This window comes from Platichthys flesus, chromosome 14 (genome assembly GCF_949316205.1).
Source record: "Platichthys flesus chromosome 14, fPlaFle2.1, whole genome shotgun sequence".
NCBI lineage: Eukaryota > Metazoa > Chordata > Actinopteri > Pleuronectiformes > Pleuronectidae > Platichthys > Platichthys flesus.
Genome location: NC_084958.1, coordinates 15,585,486 through 15,601,721, shown reverse-complemented (window position 1 = coordinate 15,601,721; position 16,236 = coordinate 15,585,486). Strand labels below are relative to the sequence as shown.

The following is a 16,236-nucleotide window of genomic DNA, read 5'->3' as shown; positions in this document are numbered from 1 at the left end:
GTTATACTATAATAGGAACAGGCAGAACAAATATTCATCCAGTCGTATGAAACCTGCGATGCAATTTCACTGAAACACTGAGCAACAAGCAAATATTTAGTTATCTCAGCCAAGGAGGTTTCGTTTTCTCTCCGGTCCATTTGTTTTTTAACAAAATTACACAAAAGCAACTGGATGGATTTCCATGTAACTTGCTGGAAGGATGTGGTTTTGGTCTGGAAAGAACCACATTAAAAGGTTTCCACAGATCCAGATAAAAAGGAAATAAATCATGGATCTTATTGGATTTTAGGGAACTGACGTCTATTAGTGGGTGAAAATTGTTGCAGATTGATTGAATTTAAGGGGACTCTTGGGCCTTGGTGGAGGTCCGCGCTGCACTGAATGCCATTCAAGCCTTTAGCATGTGCATTTTATTTTCTACAGTACATTTTTCGTATTGATTCCTGTTTGTTGCTGTGTTCTTTATTATGTTAATTGCATTTTAGAATGTTTTTTGTGATATCTGCGGCTACTTAGAATGGTATAGAGTAACCTTTTTGTTTAATTTGCTGCCCATCTTGACCAGGAGTCCCGGCAGAAGCTGTATGGTCCCTAAGCTGGACCTTAATAAAGTGTTATTTTGCATTGAAGTTAAAGGGTCAGTGTGTAGAATTTAGTGACATCTAGTGGTGAAGTTGCTTCTTGCAGCTGAATACTCCTCAACTCACCCTCCCCTTTCGAACATTAAAGAGAACCTGTGGTAGCTTCAGTCGTCATATAAACTCAAGAGGGGTTTAGTTCTACTGTACAAACATGGCGGCCTCTGTAGAGAGGACCCACTCCTGATGTAAATATGAAGTATTTAAATATAAAGGGCCAATTCTAGGGTAAACAAAACAACAATTTGTACATTTAAGATGAATAAAGACAGTGAAAACATCAGTAGGATTATTTATATTCAATATCTGCCAATACATCCCTTTCACCTAAATCTTACAAACTGGACCTTTAACAAAAATTTAAAATTAAATAAAAAAACTGTTAAAAAAAATATAATATTTACACCCACAGGTTTATATAATACAAAATCTTCTGCCAGTAAAAATATCACATTGAAGAAGGTCTGCCAGTAAAGATGCTGGGAAAAAATAAATAATAATTATTTTTAGATTAAACAGCAAGACTGCTGGCCGCCTGGCTCTGACAGCTGCCTCTCAGAAACTAAAGTCTGGGTGTCAACACAACTCAAATAACCCTGTTTGGGTTTGACTCATGTGCAGGTGCTGGGATCACTGTCAAGTCCTTCAGTTTCCCTCAGATGCCTCTGAGCTAGACAATCTGTGGACTGGAGCAAAACCCAAATCAAACAAACCAGCTTGGGTTCTTGCTGATGGGGGAGGAGGGGTGAACAAAACAATACGGGTGGTGGCTGTTGCAGCGAACACAATCCTGTAAAACCCTCCTTCAAATGTTCAGAGAACCAGCATGCATGCAAAGTCAAACCGCCTCGGAACATTGAACGTTTGTTATTCTTTAAATGTGTTAAATATATCCACGGTAATAGGTTTACTTCACAGATCTCCAACACCTGCTCGCTCCTACCCACCAGGTTGAGGTGGGTGGAGGAAGTGTTGATATGTTATTCATTTGTGTTGCACATAAATTATTCCATGTTAGTTCAGTTCCGCGAGAGAGCTGCTGGCAAGAAAATGGAAATAAATATCTAGTGGTTGATGGAGAGAACTAGAGAGAACTGGTGTAGCTAAAGATTTTACCCCTTGCAATGAATCACTGTCTGCGGATATTGGTGCAATGTTGACATCCAATCCTTTGCCGAGCCAAGGAGGTTCGGACAGGTGGTCCATCATTTTGTTGAATACATATTAAAGCCCAATGAAGAATTATGGTAGCACAGAGTTGTGAGTATATTTGTATTGTGGGTGTTCGGTTGTGTTGTGCGTATTTGATTGTATCGTAAATACTTTGAGTATGGTTATGTTGTGCGTAAATTTCAGGGTATTATCTCTTTGTGTGTTGTCTTAAATTGTAGTGCATTGACCTCTCAGGGCCACCGTCTAGAATGCTTAAAACAGAACAATTGCTTTTCATCGGAATCAGTAAAAGTCGTTTTCACTGGTTCTGCTTCTCCGCAGAGGGCAGATCCAGAATCAGATCCACAGCACCTGTTCTTTCTTGTGCCCTTTCAGCTTCCCAAAGTTACAGAAGAGTAAGGGCCGGGAATCTTCCGCCCCATCAGTACACAGTACAACACGTGTACACAGCACTGATCGTTGTCTCTGCATCAAACACCGCTGCTCTCTGAGACTCGTAGGAAATGAAGTGCAGCTGCTCTCAGCTGGCTCATCTTTTCCCCTCATCATAATTTTCTGAATACCCCCCCCCCCCCCCCCCGCCCCGCCCTCTACGTGTCTCTTTGTCTTGGCCTTTTTGTCTCCCTCTGTTTGTTTGTGTGCACTGAAGTGGTTGCTCATTTTCCTGCAAACAGACACAGCACATTACAGTATTTACAAGGTGCCCTGGTAACACAGCTACGTCTCACTTTCACTTGTTCTGCTCAACATATCCCAACCTCACTGGAAACAGTAGGGAGTATAGTTCTAATTTCATATGCTCAGGGAAATCAGTCTCATAATCATGTTTTCTTTCATCAATATCCATGATCCAACAATGTTGAAAACCACCCTATCTCACAATGATAAGGAAAATGATACAAAAAATGATGGTATCTGTGATTCAGATCCCCACCAAAATGTATTGGGTACTTCCATGACCCATACCACACCCTTCCACCGAGTTTTGTGAAAATCTATATTTGTTTTTGTGAAATCTTGCTTTCTAACAAACAGACAAACAAATCTACCAATGAACAGACAGGGGGTGAAAACATAACCTCCTAGGCAGAGGTAATTATCCAACTCTGCCCCCGGAAACTCTGTCACCAACGTTCTCCTTCCTACGCTGATGACCACGGAGATTGCCCACAATGCTTCAGTCACATGACGGCGGTAATCCTGCTTGGGTCTGAATCAGCTCCTAAGCCCACACAGTGCAGATTAGCACAGGAAAAGTACAGAGTAGGAGACTCTGCTTCCTGTAGCTTCAGCCACGCTGTGTAGAGCCATCTGGTTACTGCTCCGCCGTGACCCGAGTGACCCCCAAAGAGAGCTCATCACTTCTGCAACAATATCCAACTTTTGACTGTCCAATGAGAGCGAGAGAGACTTGTGCTTTACCTCTCTAAGGTGTCTATTTGAAATGTAGCTGTGTACATGAGGGTCGAACAGAAAAGAGTTGTGTGTTGCTGTAACTTTCACGTAAGCAGAGTTCGGACTGAATCTCTTTATTTTTCAGTGTTTCCTTGTACTATTGCATGATCAAAAACGACAACTTTGAAGCTGGGTTTTGCTGTTGATATTATTAGCACAGAGCTCGTTGCTCTGGCCATAGTCGGTTTAAATTTTTTTTTTGTTTGAAGAAAAGATTAAATAACACTTTTGTCATTCCCTTGAGGAGAATTCAGTAAATCAGAAGCACACAAATTAAACCAGAGAAAGACAGAAATAGAGAACAGTACAAAAATACTCCTGTATGCAAATGTAGAAAGATGCAGAATCTGTGTACATGTCCTAAGCAACATAGTAAATGTATATAAATGGTCTGTATTTACATATATCGCTTTTATAGGGTTGATGACCCACTGGTTTGAGGACAACCCGCTCTACCCCCTGAGCCACAGCTGAAGACATACATATACTTTCCATATGTGTCAAAATAAAATGAGTAGATCTGAAATAAGTGTTAACATTTCTCTCTACACACTCCATTGCCACTGATTGTCTTTTACACGAGCATCACATGTGCGTCTGTGCCACTTGAAGCATGACCACAACACGTGCAACTACAACAATCACTTGTTATTCGTCTGTTCTGGAACTTGTTTTGCTGGGGAAAATAGAACGGACCATTCGTCTTGCACCCAGCGATGTGCATAACTATGAGTTTCTGTGCTCTTCACACGGATGGCCAGTGATCCCATTACCACCATGGAAACAATAAAGGGTTACGAGAAGGCGTCCACGGTAACGCTGCTAAAATGGAGTGTCATCCTCTAATGAAGGTTATATTCGTAAGGCCGCCTTTTCGTGCCTCTGCTCGTTGTCCCTAAAAAGTGAGTGACTCACCTCGTTCCCTAAAAGTGTGACTGATCTGTTGATTTAGCAGGGCATTGTGGGAAACATCGCAGTGTTTGCATGGGATGATGAAAACGATACAACAATCAGTCAGTGTTCAGCAGCCTTGTTTTATATGCTTTAAATTTAACCTGATTCATTTTGATTTGTACGTTTACTGATTTATTTTGCCACGCAGGCTTCTCCTGTACTCAGAGTCCCCCCTTTCCGTTGCCTCCATCTGTTCTTATTTGAACTACACTGTATGTGAAATCTGGTGCAGCTTGATTGAATTCTACCGAGTGCCCTTCTTGTTAAGTGTTCTCTCTTCTCTTCATCTTTTCGATGGGCAGGAGAATCACTGCCGCAGGATCAAGATCTTGGGCGACTGTTACTACTGTGTGTCTGGACTGACCCAGCCCAAGACCGACCACGCCCACTGCTGTGTGGAAATGGGTCTGGACATGATTGACACCATAACGTGAGTGGCCACATTTTTAGATGGAATCTGTGAGTGAAGGATTAAATCATCATCCCGACAGAGGCCGTAGAAACTGTTTTTTATTTGATTTTATTCCATGACGTCCTTTGAGCAGTGCGGACTTCAGCCTGATAGCCATGTGTGCTGTGAGCGGATTCTAACACCGGACATTTGAGAGCAGAGCTACAGTTGGCTGACAGAAAAAGCTTTAGATTGGAAAAAAAAAACTATTACATCGAACTTGAATGTGTTTTCTCATAATTTGGAGGAAGGAAAAACAGGAACAAAAGAAAGTAAGACATTAAGATGCAGCAGAAGATACAAGCAGACACTTTCTCGGCTTTACTGGAAGCCTGTTAATTAAGATCTATGATCAAGATTAGTCTTTTTACTAAATTAATAATAAAAAAAATGCTTAAATGAGCGGTTTTCTTTTGTTCATCAGTTTTGGTATGTTAGAGCATAGACTAATACGATAGCGTGTGTCGAGTACTTATAGTTATAGATTTTACATTATTAAATATTCATGATGTTGTCTAGATAAAGATAGAGACATATATATATATATAAAATACTTGATCAATAACATATAAATGTAGATATTGGATGATAGAAATAAGTATAGATATAGATATATCAGATATTACATTTGGATATAGATAGAAATATATACATAGAATTAGGTAGAGATACAGATATAGATTTAGATATGACCTCATTCCAGTGCTGGTGTTCTGCCCCCTGCAGGTCAGTGGCAGAGGCCACAGAGGTCAACCTGAACATGCGCGTGGGCTTGCATACAGGTCGGGTGCTATGTGGAGTGCTGGGCCTCAGGAAATGGCAGTACGATGTCTGGTCCAATGATGTGACCCTGGCCAACGTGATGGAGGCTGGGGGACTACCTGGGTAAGTACCCGCTCACATGAATACTGGCCTCAGCAGCTCTGGATGACTCATCTACAGTGGTGCTCTGGATAAATACTGCTCCTCTATTTTGAGGCCTACTAAAGTCTGTAATGGCAATACAAATATATCGACAGTTTGAAAATACACAGACTCCATTAAACAATTTAATCATATGACAAAGTGTTGTCCCTACACATCTTATTTTCCAGTGACGTGTACATTTTCCAAATGTCATCAAATATTACTGGTCTTTTTTGATGTGCATGGTCTATTTGTGATCATGGCAAAGTTTCACCGCATTTTAAAGCAAATACTTAAAGGTTCATTGTGTAGAATTTAGTGACATCTAGTTGGACTCCTGTAAAAAAAAAACGTGGAGGCCTCTGTAGAGAGGACCTGCTCCTAATGTAAATATGAGGTACCTAAATATGAAGTGCCCATTCTAGGGTAAAGTAGATAATCTTTTTTACAAAAACATCACAAGGATTATTTCATATTCAAATCCTGCCAATAGATCCCTTTCATTTAAATCTTACACCCCCAACCTTTAAGTTTATATATTTGAATATTTGATTAAATGCCTAGAGGAACAGGTTTTGAGAATTTACTTTGACAGTCTCCTGTAACATTGACTCTTCTGTTGTGTTGTGTGTTACGCCTGCCCTGTCTGTTTCTGCAGGAAAGTCCACATCACCAAATCGACACTGGAGTGTCTGAATGGAGACTATGAGGTGGAGCCTGGAAACGGCCACGAAAGGAACCCCTTCCTCCTGAAACATGAAATTGAAACCTTCTTTATTGTGCCATCTCACCGACGGAAGGTATTGTAGCGTTGCTGTTGGCCGAGCAACCGCATATTCTAAATCCTGCATGTATACATATCTATATAATCTATACAGCTCCGAATCAGACGTATGTTTGGATGAGTCCCTGCCCTCAGCTGAACCTGTTAATGTGTTGACAGTGTACTGTACACAGTAACAAAGCTTCTGCATGACGCATGCTAATCCATGTTATTGGACCTGCTATGTGTGTGGTTAAGCAGAGAAGGCTAACCACAGGCTTACTTCATCCCTATGCCAACATCTTGAATATAAACAATCCTTCCAATAGAATCATGGTGTGGCCACAGCATCTAACATCACATGATGGAGCTCTCACTCGTTTGTTCTTGAGCTAATCTCACTTCCAGTGTGTAATGCATTGAGCTGGGTGATAAATAGAGAGAGAAAAACAGCCTGTAGCATCTATCATGTCCAATCTGCTCTGTCCGACAAATTTACAGAGATATATGTGTGTGTGTGTGTCGCTGCACATAAACAAGGACACCTCCAGCCAGATGTGCCACAAGCTGCTGGAGAGGGAATTTCCATCTTGTCTCTGTATTTATTGGGTTTCCTCTCCTCTTCTTCTACCTCTCCTCTCTTCTATCGTCACTCTTTCTGGCTGCAGGCTCCATGTTGTGCGAGATATAAGAATCGCACACAGGTTAAGAGGATCCTCACGTGAACCTGTGACATCACGGTCGCGTGTATTTTTTCTTTGATATGCGGGACACACGGCTAATCCTCTTAATAGAGCTGATGGTTTAGACTTCATCAAAGGGCTCATGGCTCAGAGAGAGCTGTGCCCTGACTAAGCTGTGTTGGATGGGCTGCTACGCTTCCCGCTATAGTGTCTTTAATTATTCCTGCTTAGGGACACACTCCCTAACTTTGGTGTTTAACCAAACACACTTTTCGCACAACAAAACACACTAATTTCCTCAAAACTTCAAACATATGTTAATCTTGATTTTCTAAGATAGTGTTACGAAGGAGAAACAAGGGCAGCAGAGTAATGAATCTATTAAAATCACCCAAGGGATTGACCTCATTCTTACCACTTTACAGTTAAATTCCTGAACCTGATAATAACAATGATTGCATGCGAGTGTGTATGCATGAGCATATGTGCACTTGCATGCTGTCCAATGCCTGAGTTATACACCCTTACAAAATATATATATATACATATATTGCTGTGTGGGATATCATGACTTAATCCTTGTTCCTGTTTCTTATCTGGTTGCAGATATTCCCAGGATTGATTCTTTCGGATATAAAGCCCGCCAAAAAGATGAAGTTCAAAACAGTGTGCTACTTGCTAGTGCAGCTTATGCACTGCAGGAAGATGTTCAAGGCTGAGATTCCCTTCTCCAATGTGATGAACTGCGAGGACGGTGATAAGGTAGAAAAACCTCAGTGTCTGTGTTGACGTTTCCGTGTGTGGTCGTGATGTGATTTGAATAGAGGATAAGAAAATATAAAAAAAAGTCTGGATGTCTAGAGGTTCCATCAACAGTGAAATATTAAAGACTACAATACAATGGTGCTGTGTATGTATTACTGTTTAAGTTGTGTAGACAGTGTTGGAATGTTAGAACTGTACAGAAACTATTAATTTATGTAATCTACATTCTTAGGTGCCTTTTCAAAAAAAGCCTCTTTTCAAGTTATGCCTCAAAGTTTCATTGAGCTTAACATCAGGACTCTGACTCGGGCCTATTCACAATGCAAATTTATACAATCTTAACATTTGAGTTTCAGCTCCACAGAACATTGTTCCAACAGAAAAGAGCAGGGGACGTCTAGAGAGGAGAAGTAATGTGTGTTCCGCTCCGGTTCACTTGCTTTCTTACTGTTAACACGTGGACATACATTAGACATTAGAATGTGCAAGAAAAAGTCACATATCCATGACGGCAATGTTTAGATGTTGGTGTAACACTATTTGAACATATCGGTTCTTGTTTTCCAATGTGTCATAAAGAAGATGAATGTGCTAACCACAGGGTCAGAGATAATGAATCAAGTTTTGCAGGAATTACAGTCGGTGAATAAATCCAGTGTTTGGCTCTAACAGGATGTACAGTATACTAAATCATAAGAACTTGGGGGGGGGGGGGGGGGGGGGTGACGGTGTGTTCACAGCACGCAATCCTATTTCCCTAACATATACTGTCAGTGGCACTGGCAATCTGTGAAAATGTCAAAGAGCTTATTTGACCTTGTGTGCCTGGAAAGAAATCCTGTGGCCTGGCAGTTATACAATGCCTGCACCAGCTATTTGCCCAGCACAGTGTGTGTGTGTGTGTGTGTGTGTGTGTGTGTGTGTGTATGTGTGTGTGTGTGTGTGTGTGTGAGTATGTGTGTTCTACATTGTAGAGCCATAAATCAGGTTCACACCCTCACATATCAGGGAGAAAAAAACTTCTCACCTGATGTCAGGACCTGACTTCTCCTGCTTCATCCAAAGACTGGGCAGTTGAGATGGGGACCCAAAGGCAATGCACTGGCCCACAGGGTTAGGGTTAGGGGGTTAGGTTTATGATTAGGGTTCTGCTATTATTTCAGATGATTAAAGACACAGGAACCCACCGTATTGGATTATTGCCTACAGGTGCTGGTGAATAATAGTTGATTAAGTTAGGAGTTACTTGCCTTCACTGAGTCTTCAATCACATGATACAGGTAACTGAATCGAGGGGTGGGGGGTAAATTCCTCAACCACCCGAGAGTTAGACCTGATGACTCGTAAAAAGAAACAATACATCACAGGGTTAGAGGGTTAGTTTAAGAATCAAGAGGAGCCTGGGCGACAAAGTCCATATTCTATATGTAGACCAGGACTTTAACACTGGACTCTAAGGTCAAAAGCCCTGTACTGTAAATTCACTGGGATGTCACTTTCAATACATTTTCAGTTGTGATTAGTTTTCAAAATAATCTACAGTAGTGTATTCTAGTCATGTGGATTCGTCAGATTTCTATGACTGTCCAGGGTAGAAGAAAATAAATTATGATATTTTTATATCTTTCATAAACTAACATGAAACAGACCTCTTGAGAAAAAGTACATGTTCTCACCACCGGGTAGTGCTGCAAACCTACTCTACAACCTATACATTGTATTAAAGTGTAGGAAATGCTCTTCTGCTGTGGCGGCTGGAGATTAATTTCAAATTTTTGTAATTTGTGATATATTGTGTTTGGGTGGGGGGTCTATTGTCCAAATATTTAGATCTAATTATTACGTTATGCAGGTTTTAGTTTTTTCTATAACGGGAAATTATGTTCTGATTTTGGAAAGCCGGATGTAATGTTTGGGTAACGGTTGAATCTTCAACCTGGCTGCAACCCTAACCCTAATCACAACCCTAACCCTAACTGCGAACCTAACCACAGCCCAGACCCCCAACACAGCCCCCGCCCCCAATCCTAGCCCCCAGCTCTAACCCCCTCGTCGATAGTACCAATCAAAAGGGCATGCCCGCATTAGTGGGGGTACAGCCTACTCCCAAGTCTCTACGACATTCACCCACCCTAACCCTAATCGCAACCCTAACCCTAACCCCGATTAGGGTTAGGGTTGCCCCCTCAGGTTTGTATTATACCAGTAATGACAACATCCTCACAGCATAGACTGGAGTCAGATTAGAGTAAAGTAGTGAAAGGAACAGGGGGGACAGGTGAAGTCATACACACGTACACCTTCAACTGAACGCTAGATTTACATTCAGACCACACACACTCTTCAACTGTGTGCGAAATAACCAATTCTAGACACGACTTCGGAGCAATATGAGGGACAGATGGGAGGAATGAGCAAGATTTTGCAGGAGACTTGTCTATAATGTGTCCTACATGTTGAGCACAATACACACCATAAGCAGACGTGATGTCTGCAGGCCACTGTGATGCAGCCTAGTATAGCATGACAGTGTGAGGGAGGCTCGGAGAGATAAGGGATGGAAATAAGAACAGAAAGAAAGAAGAAAAACAACGTGGAAGGAGGGAAGAAAAACTGCAATAGGAAGCAAAGATGTAGGTAGAAATAAAAGGATGCACGGAAGGAAATAAGGAAGGTATGAGGGAAAGAAGATTGGAAGGAAAGTGTGGAATGAAGTTATATAAGAATATGTGGAAGTGAATACATACACAGAAATGGGCAGGTAGTAAGGAAGGCAGGAAGGAAGGACAGAATTTAAGGAAGAAAGTGTGGCGTAGGAAATGAGGAAGAATACATGACAGATTTGGGGGAAGTAATAAAAGAAGAAAGGAGGAATTTAAGGAAGCAACGAGAGGATGCAGGACGTAATAGACAAAAGTCTAGAAAGGAGAGAAAGAAGGAAGGAAGGTAAGAAGAAAGAAATGAAGGAAGTCAGTGAGCCGTACACATTCATGTCATGTCAGGGACTCACAAACACTGCTAACACTTCTCCTCCTACAACACAATTCATCCAGCATGCTCACTAACACGTACACGTACACACACACACATATTACTGCCATGTTAACTCTGTCGCTCTGCTCCGGTGCGCAGTGTTTGCTCAGTCTGGCTGCTGAACACGCTCAGACACAGCAGGGTGCCTCCGGTGATTAAGTGTGAGGGCGACGTCCTGATTTGAAAGTATAATCATGTCCCCGTGTTTGTTGTTGTCTCTCACTCACCCCTGTCCCTAATGTGATAATTCTCCAGTGGTGTGTGGAGAAGACACAGTGCCGCAGTTTTAATCAACTTCTACATTTTCACTGAAGATCTATTTCTTCTTCTTCTGACAGCGGAGGGCCATGAGGACGGCGCCGCAGAAGCTGAGGAGCCGCCCCAACGCCAACCAGGCCACCGTGGTCCAGAGCAGCCCCAGAACGCGGGTCAACCGCTACATCGGGCGGCTGATCGAGGCCCGGCAGACCGAGTCGGACACGGCGGACCTCAACGTCCTCACGCTCATGTACAAGTGCTCCGAGCATGAGCAGAGGGTGAGACACACGAGCTGCACGTTGATATGGGGCCTCTGATTGTGTTCGATGCCCTGTCACTCACTCGTCTCTTCCTGTCTGTGGCGTCACACAGTACCACCAGGTCCCGGATGAGTACTTCACCAGCGCAGTGGTCCTCTCTCTGGTCCTTGCTGCCTTGTTTGGCCTTGTCTACCTTCTCATCATACCACAGTGCGTACAACAGACGTCAGCCTCCTCCTCCTATTCTCTCTCTCTCTCTCTCTCTCTCTCTCTCACTCTCTCTCTCTCTCTCTCTCTCTCTCTCTCTCTCTCTCCACTAAGCTCTTTAATTGACTCTTTTCACCTCCACAGATCCTTGACTTTCTAACTAACCCCTGCGTCTCCCTCTCTCACTTCTCTTTTCCACTCAGGGGCACAGTGATACTTGTCCTTCTTGTCTTCTGCATCTGTTTTCTAGTAGCTTGTATCATGTACCTGCACATCACTCGAATACAGGTAAACAGAGATACTTTCCTTTTGTCCCCTTTGGTGAGGGAAAGTCATTCTTTTTATTTTTCTATCTACTGAAAACGTCTCCATGAAACTTGGTGGAAGAATGCAATACGGGTCTAGGAAGAACCCAGATCAGCGGTTCCAAGGATTATTACAATGTCAGACAGGCATCTTTTGACATTTTCCCTGATTTTGTAAGATTAATTATTATCAATTTTTTTTAGGGTAATAATATTTCATGTGCAATTTGGAGAAGATCCAAACAAAAATATGGATCTGGTGAATTTCAATGTAGTTTAATGAGGAGACCTGGTGGAACTGTGTACTTTATATTCTCGTAGCTAATTCTACTCATGAAATATTAATCCTTTAACAATGTGGTCCTTCACAGAGCTGGGACGTTTAATCTCACTCTTCATTTTAATTGGTTTTGTCATTTCGTAATACATTTGATATCACTTTATTTAATTTGCTAACTAGTTTTCATCATCACAATCACTGTCTCTGTTCTTTACTCGCCTTACTGACCTCACACTCCCCCCTGTCTAACTGAACATCATTATTTGATTTTAAGCCTTTTTCACTCGTTACTCGTTCTTGCAGCTATTAACATTTTGTTATTTGACTTAAATGAACATATTAAAAAACTCTAGAATGAAACAGTAGAGCTCATAACTCAACAGTCCTGTAATGTAACCACATCTAATTAGACCATCCAGATTTTACTTGGATCTAACCCAGTTTCCACTCACTCATATCATCAAATATCCTTCCCCCGAATTTCTCTTCAACAAGAATCATCAACTGCTCTCTTTGAAATCGGTGAAAATGTCAAAAAAAACACAATGTTGAAGTGATAAGACAATTTCCCCCTTTGTCCAGATCTGCTCCAAAATGTCCCATCCTTCCATCAAGGTTTCTGGAAATAATTTTTTGCATAATCCTCATTGTCTGTTGTAGTACATTTCTTTTAAAAAAAAAGTAACTTTGTATCTTCCTGATTCATTCTTATCTACCATGACCTTTGTCTCAGTGTTTTCCAGGGTGCCTGACCATTCAGATTCGCACTGCCCTCTGTATTCTCATAGTGGTCTTAATCTACGCTGTGGCCCAGGCCTGTGTGGTAAGTTGGAAAGGCACCAGCAAAAATGTCCTCTGCCCCAGATGACCTACCTTACTGGTCAACCAGTAAGAACACTCATATTTTGAGCTGTAATTCTTTCCCCTCCATCTTCCTGCTCGTCCCCGACAGGTGGGCTGTATGCCCTGGCTGTGGGGCAGTGCCAACACCAACAGCTCCATCCTCATCATCGATGGCATCAGCGGCGCCAACCACACCATGGCGGAGCTGCCTTGCGAGGGTGCCCGCTACGCCTTCCTCTCCTGCGTGGTGGGCACCCTCACGCTGGCGCTTTTCCTGCGGGTCTCCTGGCTGCCAAAGGTGGCGCTAATGTTCCTCCTCGGGGTGCTGTACATCACAGTGTTGGAGCTCAGTGGCTTTCGCGGGAAGGAAGGGTGAGGTTCATTTGCGCGCACACACACACACACACACACACACACACACACACACACACACACACACACACACACACACACACACACACACACACACACGCGCGCACACACACACACACACACACACACAATCAAAAACACTTTGACTTCCTGGAGTTATCACCCACATCCCATTGGAGCTTTAAGTTGGGCAGGATTGGGCATCGTACGAGAAGCAGAGTAAATGGTTTCCTGTTTGTTTAATGCATAGCAGGAACAGACGAGTGTTTACAGTACATGTGTTGTCTGTGTGTGTGAGTGTGTGTGTGTGTGTGGAGGAGTCTTTGCTTGTCTCCGGCCTACACGCTCATTCATTTTCCAGCCTTTGAAGGAGCACATGTGCTCATCATTAGTTCCGAATCCAAAGCCGGACAGGACACAGGGGGCTGGATGATGGGAGAGCGCTGTCTCAACTCAGCACCGAGAGGCCCAGTCAAATTGATTGGATTCCAGATGATAAATGGGCCCCCGAAAAACATAACGCTGAATTTGCTAAGGTTATGAATATATCAAATATAGGTTAAGAACAGTTATGCATCAGTAAACAACATCGTATAGTGCAATCCAATATTTCACATAACACTTTTAAGCTCCTGCATTTCATTTTGTGTTTTATTTTCCTGCAGGCCCCACAAGAAATATCATTTTCATGATTTTAACAAGTAACATTGGACTCATCACTGCTCTCGACACCGTGGGGGGTCCAGTGAAACCCGCCTGTGTAGTGCTCTGTGTGGTCCAGTCCCTGATGCTGACGCGTGTGTTGGTCTCTCTTCCACAGTGGGGGGTCCTTCCACATCCGGGGCTATGAGCCCATCCTGTCTCTGTTGCTCTTTGTCAGTGCCCTGGCCCTCCACTCCAGGCAACTCGACCTCAAACTGCGCCTGGACTTCCTATGGGCTGTGCAGGTCAGGAAGTGTGTGTCTCTATGCATGTGTATCTGAAGGAGGCTTAAATCTCATTATTATTGTGTAGGTTTTAACAGAATAGAATTACAGCTTCGATATATCCAAGCGCCTGGGTTGTGTAGGAAAAGGATTTGTATTTATAGGCTGCCAGCTGTCTGTTCTTTGGCAAAGGCAAGGGTTTCGTTTGGCATCTAAAGTGTAATAAAAGGACAATTTTTACAAGTGTTGAAGCAAAAGCTGAATCTTAAGATATTTAACCCTTTAACTAAGTACCCAAGTGTATTGATATCCAGCAATGACACAGACAATCCATTTGTGAGGCTCGTAAAGTTTTTTACTGACCCCGTGTGGTGGAAACGTGGAACAGGCTGCAGTGCTCAGTCCTGTGTGTGTGTATGTGTGTGTGTATGTGTGTGTGCGTGTGTGTGTGTGTGGTGTGGGCTCTCAGGCGGAGGAGGAGAGAGATGGCATGGAGAAAGTCAAGCTGGACAACAGGCGGATTCTCTTCAACCTCCTGCCGGCGCACGTGGCTCAGCACTTCCTGCTGTCAAACCCCAGGAACATGGTGAGCCTCGCTAGTAGACAGGCAGGCAGACAAACAGAGAACCAGGTAGATAACTGGCAGAAAACACCACAGAGAACGGGGGAGGCCTTTTAGCCCACTGTACTGTATTCTCCCCTTTCTGCCCTCTTAGGATCTGTACTATCAGTCCTACGCACAAGTGGGCGTTCTGTTTGTCTCCATTCCAAACTTCAACGATTTCTACATCGAGCTGGACGGAAACAACATGGGAGTGGAGTGCCTCAGACTCCTGAATGAGATCATTGCAGACTTCGACGAGGTTGAAATGCCGTTTTTTGTGCGTCCGGGTTGTTCAGTTGGATTTGTCGCGTAGTTCTGTGCGTTTATTTGAGTGTCTGTTTTCCAGCTCATGGACAAGGAGTGCTACAAAGACATAGAGAAAATCAAAACCATTGGCAGCACATACATGGCAGCTGTGGGCCTTGTCCCCACCATTGGTACCAAGGTGACCTTTTATTTTATGTTAATTTATTGTACATTATAATGAAGAGACAAGATACTAACCGATCAATGTACGTCTGCACTTTAGGCCAAAAAATCTGTTTACGACCACCTCAGCACAATAGCAGACTACGCCATTGAGATGTTTGATGTTTTGGATGAAATCAACTACCAGTCATACAATGAGTTTGTCCTGAGAGTGGGTGCGTCTTATCTTAACGCACAAAATGAACTATATAACACACCTGGCTGATAGTGTTTTGTATTTGTTTAACACTTTCTGGTATTTACACAGGAATCAATGTAGGCCCAGTGGTCGCTGGGGTCATTGGGGCACGGCGACCCCAGTACGACATCTGGGGGAACACGGTGAATGTGGCCAGTCGCATGGACAGCACCGGAGTACCGGGAAAGATACAGGTGACCACATCACCTTTAATCATAACAGAAAACTTTCTACAAAGTGCAAATACAGGATAAGAAATTAGAGTTATTTTTCTTCTGAGGGTTAAAATACTGTATAACTGCATAATTTTCTTTTCTATGTTCCAACGGCTCAGATCCACTGAACAAATGCAAAATAACACCCCTGTACTGCATATATATATACATATATATAAAAGAAAACCACATTTTGAGATTTCGTAGAACAGAAATCTCAACTCAGCAAAGTGTGAAGGCCATTAAAATACTGGTAGAGTACAGTAATGCAGAATACTGCATGTATGCATGTTCTTTTAGAGGGGGACCATCAGAAGATCAGCCTGTTGGTTGTGTTAACATGAGGAATGTGAAGCATCTTGTTAAATTATTCTTATGCTATAGTTTCAGTCTCACAAAAAAATATTTTTTTAAATTAAACCAATTTGACCCTATTTGACCAAGGACACATTCTATTACAGTCAGAGTGTTTGGA

The 16,236-nt window shown here is 42.7% G+C and overlaps 1 protein-coding gene across 2 annotated transcripts in view; it reads left to right on the top strand.

The window, feature by feature from the left end:
- The window catches only part of LOC133968581 (adenylate cyclase type 1-like), a 34,998-nt gene that overhangs the window by 16,504 nt on the left and 2,258 nt on the right, over nucleotides 1–16,236 (top strand). The window contains exons 5-19 of one of the 2 annotated variants that reach the window (XM_062404715.1): nucleotides 4,526–4,653; nucleotides 5,401–5,559; nucleotides 6,239–6,380; nucleotides 7,633–7,788; nucleotides 11,163–11,360; nucleotides 11,455–11,552; nucleotides 11,753–11,837; nucleotides 12,868–12,957; nucleotides 13,087–13,349; nucleotides 14,170–14,296; nucleotides 14,745–14,861; nucleotides 14,992–15,138; nucleotides 15,226–15,324; nucleotides 15,409–15,523; nucleotides 15,616–15,740. In XM_062404715.1, coding sequence (XP_062260699.1) covers nucleotides 4,526–4,653; nucleotides 5,401–5,559; nucleotides 6,239–6,380; nucleotides 7,633–7,788; nucleotides 11,163–11,360; nucleotides 11,455–11,552; nucleotides 11,753–11,837; nucleotides 12,868–12,957; nucleotides 13,087–13,349; nucleotides 14,170–14,296; nucleotides 14,745–14,861; nucleotides 14,992–15,138; nucleotides 15,226–15,324; nucleotides 15,409–15,523; nucleotides 15,616–15,740 — 2,049 coding nt within the window. Of the gene's footprint in view, nucleotides 1–4,525; nucleotides 4,654–5,400; nucleotides 5,560–6,238; nucleotides 6,381–7,632; nucleotides 7,789–11,162; nucleotides 11,361–11,454; nucleotides 11,553–11,752; nucleotides 11,838–12,867; nucleotides 12,958–13,086; nucleotides 13,350–14,169; nucleotides 14,297–14,744; nucleotides 14,907–14,991; nucleotides 15,139–15,225; nucleotides 15,325–15,408; nucleotides 15,524–15,615; nucleotides 15,741–16,236 lie in introns of both variants that reach the window. The other variant, XM_062404714.1, reaches the window with a different exon arrangement.